Source organism: Tupaia chinensis, unplaced genomic scaffold (assembly GCF_000334495.1).
Source record: "Tupaia chinensis unplaced genomic scaffold, TupChi_1.0 Scaffold145814_1, whole genome shotgun sequence".
NCBI lineage: Eukaryota > Metazoa > Chordata > Mammalia > Scandentia > Tupaiidae > Tupaia > Tupaia belangeri.
Window position 1 is genome coordinate 1,158,325 of NW_006205672.1, and position 8,417 is coordinate 1,166,741.

At 45.5% G+C, this 8,417-nt stretch overlaps 1 protein-coding gene across 1 annotated transcript in view; it reads right to left on the reverse strand.

Annotated features, from left to right (window-relative positions):
* Nucleotides 1-8,417, reverse strand: part of PIP5K1A (phosphatidylinositol-4-phosphate 5-kinase type 1 alpha) — a gene marked incomplete in the record, with an annotated part of 78,924 nt that overhangs the window by 4,558 nt on the left and 65,949 nt on the right. The window contains 2 exon segments of the mRNA XM_027768303.1: nucleotides 51-165; nucleotides 2,014-2,154. Of these exon segments, the coding sequence (XP_027624104.1) occupies nucleotides 51-165; nucleotides 2,014-2,154 (256 nt within the window).

Consider the following 8,417-nt stretch of genomic DNA (forward strand, 5'->3'; position numbering starts at 1 on the left):
GGGAAATGCAGGGCAGGAAGGAACGACCAAGGGGACACAGGGAGACTCACGTGGGCCACACGGATGCCAGTGCAAAAGGTGATCTTGCCCTTGGGCTGGACAGTGTGGAGCTTGGACAAGATGCGGCCGGTGTCAGGGGTGAGCGTGGTCAGCACTTCACAGTCACTAGGATGTGGGAAAAGCGCTTCTGTGAGCTCAGGTCAGCATGAGGACCTCCAAACTGGGTCTGACTTGCCTGTGTGGTTTCTTTTTTATTTTTTTTTTTGAGAAATTTTTTGCTATAGGGTGCGTGCACTCGCCAGAGATAGAGACAGAGACAGAAAGTGAGAAATCCCCTCCCAGGGGGGTAGGGGTGTCCATGCCACAATCCCTTTTCCTCCATGCTCCTCTAGGGATTTTGGGCATGCGCGCACACGCGCCTGGCATAAGTTTAAGTCACCGGGTTCTGGACTTGAACAGTGATGAGCTACATGGAAGTCCAGCGACATAACCATTCTGCCACCTGCTGATTATGCCATCCCTGATTTACTGTTCTTCAGAGATCTTGGGAACAACTATAATCCCTATTCTTTTTTTTTTTTTGGAAAGGTTTTTCGCTATAGGGCGTTTGCACTCGCCAGACAGACAGAGACATAGAGACAGAAAGTGAGAAATCACCCCCAGGGGGGATGGTCACGCCGCAATCCCTCCTCCTCCATTCTCCTCTCAGGATCTTGGGCACGCACACACACGCACCCAGTGTGAGTTTTAAGTCACCGGGTTTGGGACGGGAACCGCGGTCGACTACGTGGGAGTCCAGCGACATAGCCATTACGTTAACTGCTGGTTCCCCTATAATCCCTATTCTTGATCAAGCATCTAGTGTCTAGTCGATACCAGGCACAGAACTGATACTGACGCGTTTTTTAAGAAATTTGCCCTCTGCCTCCCGTTTCTATACCAGAATTCTTCACAGTACAAGGAAGGTACTTGGTCTCTCTCCCACCTCTCCATTTCTAGACACATTCTCCAGCTAACAGCATGTATGCTGGGGTGGGAGATTACTCATGTGGGGATTATCAATTCCTAAAATGAATCATTTTTGGAGCGACAGGATGTCTGAAATATGGCCAAAGGCTCTGATTCAAAATTACTTTTGACTAACTTTAAAATATACTGCAAATTTCTTCACCCCAGGAGATTTAGTTTTATAATTGTATTAAATTCAGGTTAGGGGGCCAGCAGGTAGTATGGTGGTTAGGGGCGCTGGACTCCCACATGGCTGACTGCAGTTTCAATCCCAGACCTGGCAGCTTGCTGTTATACTTTCCTTCTTTCCCTCTCTCTGGTCAAATTTAAAAAATAATAATAAATTAAATAGAATAATTATTTAAAAAAATTAATCCAGGTTAGTATTAAATATGGGTTGCTGGGACCAGCAGTTGGCATAATGGCTATGTCGCTGGATTCCCATGTAGTTGATCAAGGTTCAAGTCCCGGAGCTGGTAGTTTAAACTCACACCAGGCGCATGTGCGTGTGTGCCCAAGATCCCGAGAGGAGAATGAAGAAGGGACTACAGTGTGGCCATCCTCCCTGGAGGGTGATTTCTCACTTTCTCCTGTCTTTCTGACTCTGTCTTTCTGGTGAGTACACACATCCTATAACAAAAATCTCTCAAAACAAACAAAAAAAGGGTTGCTGGGCCTGCAGGTGGTGTGGTGGTTAAGGGCACTGGACAAGGGTGCTGGACTCTCACATAGCTGACCACAGTTCAAGTCCTGGACCTGCGGCTTGCCTTCTTACCTCCCCCCCACTCTGTAATAAATAAATAAATTTATTTATTAAAAATAAATAAAGTTAAGTAATTCTTTAAAAAAAGTTGCAATTTTCATGTACACTGAATAGGAAAGATGGCCACCTAGGAAGACGATGGCAAAAGCAGCCTCCTGGAATCCACAGAAGGGCAGCCACCCACAGCGGTCCACATGGGAAGACAGCCAACCCCAGGCCACCCCCTCCTCCGGTCCACATACTTGGCTAGTGTGATGAGGCCCACGTTGTTCTCCGGGTTGCTGCGGGTCTTTGAGTGACACACTATGTTGACGGCATCCTGCTGGGCCTGCAGCCGGGTAGGTAAGAAGTCCCCATTCCGCATATACTCACTATTGTCCACACTGTAAGATGAGGGTGACAGAGGGGAGAGGAGCAATGTTGTAGGAGCTCTGAAACATGTCCTCTAGTCCCAAGCCCCATCACCACCTCTCGTGTGAGGCGCACTACGGTATGTAACAGTGGCTCTTAGTCGGCGGAACACAGAACCACCTACATATGTATTTTAGTTTACTATATAAACGTGTGTGCTCGCCAGAGAAGGCGGGGGGTTAGACATAATCTGCGACGGGGCCTGACCATGCTGTAATTCTTTTCTCCACTCTCCTCTCCAGATTTCCAGCAAACACACACATGCCTGGGGTGATTTTAAAGTTGCCAGGTCCAGGACTTAAACCTACACAGTCAATGATGTGGGAATCAAGCTGCTTTCACCTCCACGCCACCTGCTAGCCCTTTTTTCCTTTAATATGCAGATGGAAGCCAGCAGGTGCGTGGTAGCTAAGGTGTTGGACTCTCCATGGCAGACAGCAGCTCAAGTCCTGGACCTGGTGGCTTGCTTTCTCACTTCCTCTCTCTCTCTGATGAGCACATGTGACCTATAACAAATTAAATAATAATGAATAAATTAAATAAATAATTCTTTAAATACACAGATGCCCAAGACTTTAGACTTATTGATGCAAAAAAAAAAAAAAAAAGACTGGCAGTTGGTGTAATGGCTATGTTGCTTATGTTGCTAGATTCCCACATAGTCGACCATGGTTCGAGTCCCAGACCCAGTGGCTTAAACTGACGCCGGGCATGTGTGAATGCGTGCCCAAGATCCTGAGAGGAGAATGGAGGAGAAGGGATTGCATCATGGCCAACCCCCCAGGGGTTGATTTCTCACTTTGTCTCTCTGTCTCTCTCTGTCTTTCTGGCGAGTACATATGCCCTATAGCAAAACCTTTCCAAAAAAACAAAACAAAACAAAAAGACTAACTAATGATCAGAGAATTTTTTTAAGGTAATTTTAAAAAAATAATTATGTATTTGTTATTATTTTTTAATTTGACCATAGAGAGACAGAGGAAGAGAAAGTGAGAAAGCAAGGACTCAAACCAAGATTGGTCATGTTGGACTCCAGTGTCTCAACCATCATGCCACCTATCAGGCCCCATCAGAGGATTTTTTAAACTCTCCAAAAGCAACCTACAGTTACATCACAAGCACTTTTTTTTTTTTTAGGTAAAATTTTTACAATTATTTTTTTATTATCATTACCTTAAAAATTATTATTTTAACTTTATTTATTTATTTATTTAAATTTGACCAGAGAGGGAGAGAGAAAGAGAGAAAGAGAGAAAGAGAGAAAGAGAGAAAGTGAGAAAGCAAGCTGCCAGGTCCAGGACTAGAATCATGGTTGGCCATGTGAAAGTCCAGTGCCCTTCACCACCACACCACCTGCCAACCCTTATTATCATAACTTTTTAATTTGACCAAAGAGAAATAGAGATAGGGAAAATGAAAAAGCAAGCTGCCAGGTCTAGGACTTGAACTGTGGTCAACCATGTGGACGTCCAGCACCTTAACCACCACATCACCTGGCGGCTCCTTTGCTAAGGTTTTTGCCATAGGGTACATGAGCTCACTGGAGAGAGACAATGAAATAAAAAGTGAGAAATCATCCCTCAGGGTGGATGGCCATGCTGTAATCCCTTCTCTTAGGATTTGGGGTATACATGCACACCCGGAGTGATTTTCAAGTTTCTGGATCTGAGACTCAAACCATGGTTAGCCAAGTGGGAGTTCAGCACCATAACCACCATGCCACCTGCTGGCTCCCACAAGAACCTTTAAATATAAACTGTACTTAAGTGTTATTAAGTTTTAGGGGACCCACAGTTGGCGTAATGGCTGTCGCTGGACTCCCATGTTCGACCGCAGTTCAAATCCAGACCCGGTGGCTTAAACTCATGCTGGGTGTGTGTGCGTGTGTGTACCCAAGATCCCAAGAGGAGAATGAAGGAGAAGGGATTGTGGCGTGGCCATCCCCCCCCCCGGGGGGGGGGGATTTCTCGCTTTCTGTCCTCTGTCTCTCTCTTTCTGGCGAGCACATGCAACCCATAGCAAAAACCTTTAAAAAAAAAAAAAAAGAGTTATTAAGCTTTGTCACGGATAAAAAATTTAAGTCTGCTGTTAAATGTAAGTATTCCAAATGTAAAATAAAGAAGGAAACATAAAAACACTTAGAAAATATCACATGTTTGGCAGCACTGAGTGTAGGAAAGCACCATGCAATCATCTGGTCAGATGCTCAATGACTGAACTGCAAACTTCACGGATTTGAGGCCTCACCTCTTCTACTATCCCTGCAACTTTTCCAAAATTAAAAAGAATCCAGATAATATGGAATACAAGCTTCAGCTTCACAGAGACCAAAAGAAGGCAGATGAGTGAAAAACAGTTATGTAAGCCCTGGAGCCAATCAATTCTTTCTGTGTGTGGGGTGTGGGTGTTATTTTTAGACAGGCTCTCAGGCAGTCTTCCTGCCCCAGCCTCCCAAGCATCTAGGATCACAGGCATGTGCCACCTCATCTGTGAAATGGGTTTTATGGCATCCACCCTAGGTTGCTTTGATGATTAAATGCATGCAAAGTACTTAGCACAGTGCATAAGACTCTGCAAGCAGGAAATAGATCTATTCTCAGGCAGGAACACAGCTATGCAAAAGAGGCCAAGGGCTGACTCTATGGACCATGCATTCTATTTTATCCCCTGATACACTGTTTCAAGTTATTCTCCCAGCAGGGAAGTTACTGCCTCTCTAGCTTCAGATAAAGTGGGAGTCCAAATACCAAAAACAATGAAGGTGTTGAGCAGAGTCCAGATGGAATAGCTTTTAAGTGTAAGGACTGTGGGCAAGACCAGCAGATGCACAATAGCAGGGAAACCAGAGTGGAGTAGAAAAGGTCGTGAGAGATGGAGGGGTTGACGGCGAAGAACAAGGCAGTTCTCACACTTTGTCACGATTCGGAACTGTGGGGGTGGGGTGGTGGTAGTGGTGGTAAAAACACAGATGCCTTACCATCCATGTACACATCCCTAAAAGAGATACTGTTCAGTTTTCCTAATGTAGCTATATATGAATGGAAGTATATATGTATTCCACAGGCCAGTAGGTGGCACAGAGATTACAGCGTTAGATCCCACATGGCCAGCTATACAGCTCGAGTCCCATCACTGGAGGCTTGAATACTGCACCAAGTGCATGTGCACACATGCCCCAAGTCCCTAGAGAGTAGAGAAGGGACTGCCGCATGGCCATCTCCTCTGGGGGCAGATTTCTCACTTTCCCTGTCTCTCTCAGGTGAGTGCATGCACCCTATAGTAAAAATTGAAACAAACAAACAAACAAAACAAAAAAAAAACAAAGTTATTTCATGTAATTACTTCCACTGAGAAGTATAATTTTAGCCAACAAAAATTTCTATCAAAGTTAAAGCTTATGGTACTATCTAAACCCAGCTGCAGCGAAGCAGGTGGTAGGGCACAACTACGACTGGAACATATGAGAAGACTCAGGGCTCAGATAATAGATTGTCCTGCACAAGGAGGGCATGCCCATAGACAACGCCCATTACCATGGCTGGCTAGAAGGCTTAGGAGAGATGGTAAAATACAGTGAGACCCTTTTGGGGATTCCTGTCTGTATCTCTCTCTCTCTCCACCAAGAAATAAACAAACTTCACACACATACACACTCACTCACACACACAAAGTATCATCCAACTATCCCATAAAGTCTTCATTTTCAAAGAGAACAGAGGTACCTAGAGTCTATATGGGAAAGTCTGACTTAGCATATCAAGAGTAATGTCAAGGAGGCCAGCAGGTAGCGTGGTGGTTAGGGGAGCTAGACTCCCACATGACTGACTGTGGTTCAGGTCTGGTGGCTTGCTTTCTCATTTTCCTCTCTCTTGTTCTGTCCCTCTCTGGTCAAATTAAATAAATAAATAAAGCTAAATAATATACTATATTGAAAAAAGAGAGAGTAAAATCAGGGCCCAGCAGGTGGTGTGGTAGTTAAGGTACTGGACTTCCATATGGCAAACCGCAGTTTAAGTCCTGGAAATGGATGCTCGAAAATCACGAGAGGTGCATTTATGTACCTGCCCAAAATCCCCAGAGAAGACTGGAGAAGGGATTATAATGTGGCCATCCACCCCTCAAGGGATGCTTCTCACTTTCCCTCTCTCTGTCTCTCTCCAGGGACCACATGTGCCCTATGTCAAACCTAAAAAAAAAGAAAAAGAAAAAAGTAAAGTCAAATACCTACTTTATTTTGGTTTTTGCCATAGGGCACATGCACTCACTGGAGAGGCAGAGAGAGGGAAAGTGAGAAGCATCCCTTGAGGGGTGGTGGGGGGGTGGTCGCACGAGTCTCTTCTCCACTTTCCACTCAGAATTCTGGGCACGTGCACATACGTGCCTGTCATGATTTTCGAGCCATCAGGTCTGGGACTCAAACCACGGTCAGCCATGTGGGAGTCCAGTGTCTTAACCACCATGACATCTACTGGCCCCAAACACCTACATTTTAAAAGAACTTATGAGTTCCCAGTGGTTTCTGATGGTAAAACATAAGGTCCTACAGAAAAAACCGTAAGGGTGGTCTTCATCACTCTTCCCAGCTCATCAAGTTGGATCAATGATCTTTTCTTTTTTTGTTTTAAGTTTATCTCTTCTGAAGGGGGTACCTTTAACAGGTTTTACGTGCCGAAATACTCCCAGTCTCGGAGGTCTAGGTCACAGACAGGTGTGCCCAGCTGACTCCGGTAGGTCCAGGACACAAACATAGGATTTCTACCACGAAGGACTAGATACAGTACTGCCTTGTCACCACCTAATCCTAAAATCAACAAGTATATTTTTTTTTTTGAGAGAGAGATTTTTCACTATAAGACACGTATGCTCACTAGAGAGACAGAGACAAGAGAAAGTGAAAAATCATCCTCCGGGGGATGGCCATGTAGCAGTCCCTTCTCCATTCTCCTCTTGGGATTTTGGGCACGCACACATACCCAGCACGAGTTTCAAGCCACCAGGTCCACATTCATTCGAACCATGGGTGGCCACATGCGAGTCCAGCACCTTAACCACTATGGCATCTGCTGGCTCCAAGATCAGTATCTTTTCTTTTTTAGGGAGAGATTTTTGCTGTAGGGCACATGTGCTCACCAGAAAGACAGAAAGCAAGAAGTCACCTCCCTGGGGGATGGTCACACTGCAATCCCTTCTCCATTCTCAGTTGGGACTCTGGGCGCACACACACGCCCAGCGTGAATTTAAGCTGCCAGGTCTGGGACTCGAACCACATGAGAGTCCACTGACATAACCATTATGCCACCTGGTGGTCCCTGAGATCAATATTTTTTTTCTTTTTTTTTTGAAGGGATTTTTGCCATAGGGCATGAGTGCTCACCAGACAAACAGAGAGAGACTTAGAGACAGAAAGCAAGAAATCACCCCCGAGGGGGGATAGCCATGCCACAATCCCTTCTCCTCCATTCCCCTCTTGGGATCTTGGGCACGCACGCACACGCACCTGGCCTGAGTTTTAAGCCGTAAGGTCCAGGACGTGAACTGCGATTGACTACATGGGAGTCCAGCAACATAGCCATTACGCTAACTGCTGTTATATATATATATTCCCTTCTCCTCCATTCTCCTCTTGAGATCTTGGGCACTCATGCACATGTGCCTGGCGTGAGTTTCAAGTCACCGGGTCTGGGACTCAAACCTATGGTCGACTACATGGGGGTCCAGCAACATAGCCATTATGCTAACTGCTGGTCCCGCAAGATCAATATTTTTAATTGCTATTTTGTATAGTTCTGCCTCCACCACTCTCATGACATTTTTTTTTCCTTTTTTTGGAGAGGTTTTTGCTATAGGGCGCGTGCGCTTGCCAGAGAGAGACAGAGAGATAGAAATCGAGAAATCACCCCCCAGAGGGGATAGCCACGCCGCAATCCCTTCTCCTCCATTTTCTTCTCGGGATCTTGGGCATACACGCACACGCGCCCGGCATGAGTTTAAGCCACCAGGTCCAGGACTCGAACAGCGGTCGACTACGTGGGAGTCCAGCAACATAGCCATTATGCAAACTGCTGGTCCCACTCTCATGACATTTTTTTTTAAGAATTATTTTATTTAACTTTATTTATTATTATATCATTATTTTTCAGTTTGATCAGAGAGAGACAGAGAGAGAGAGAGGTAGTGAGAAAGCAAGCCACCAGGTCCGAGACTTGAACCGTGGTCGGCCATGTGGGAGTCCAGC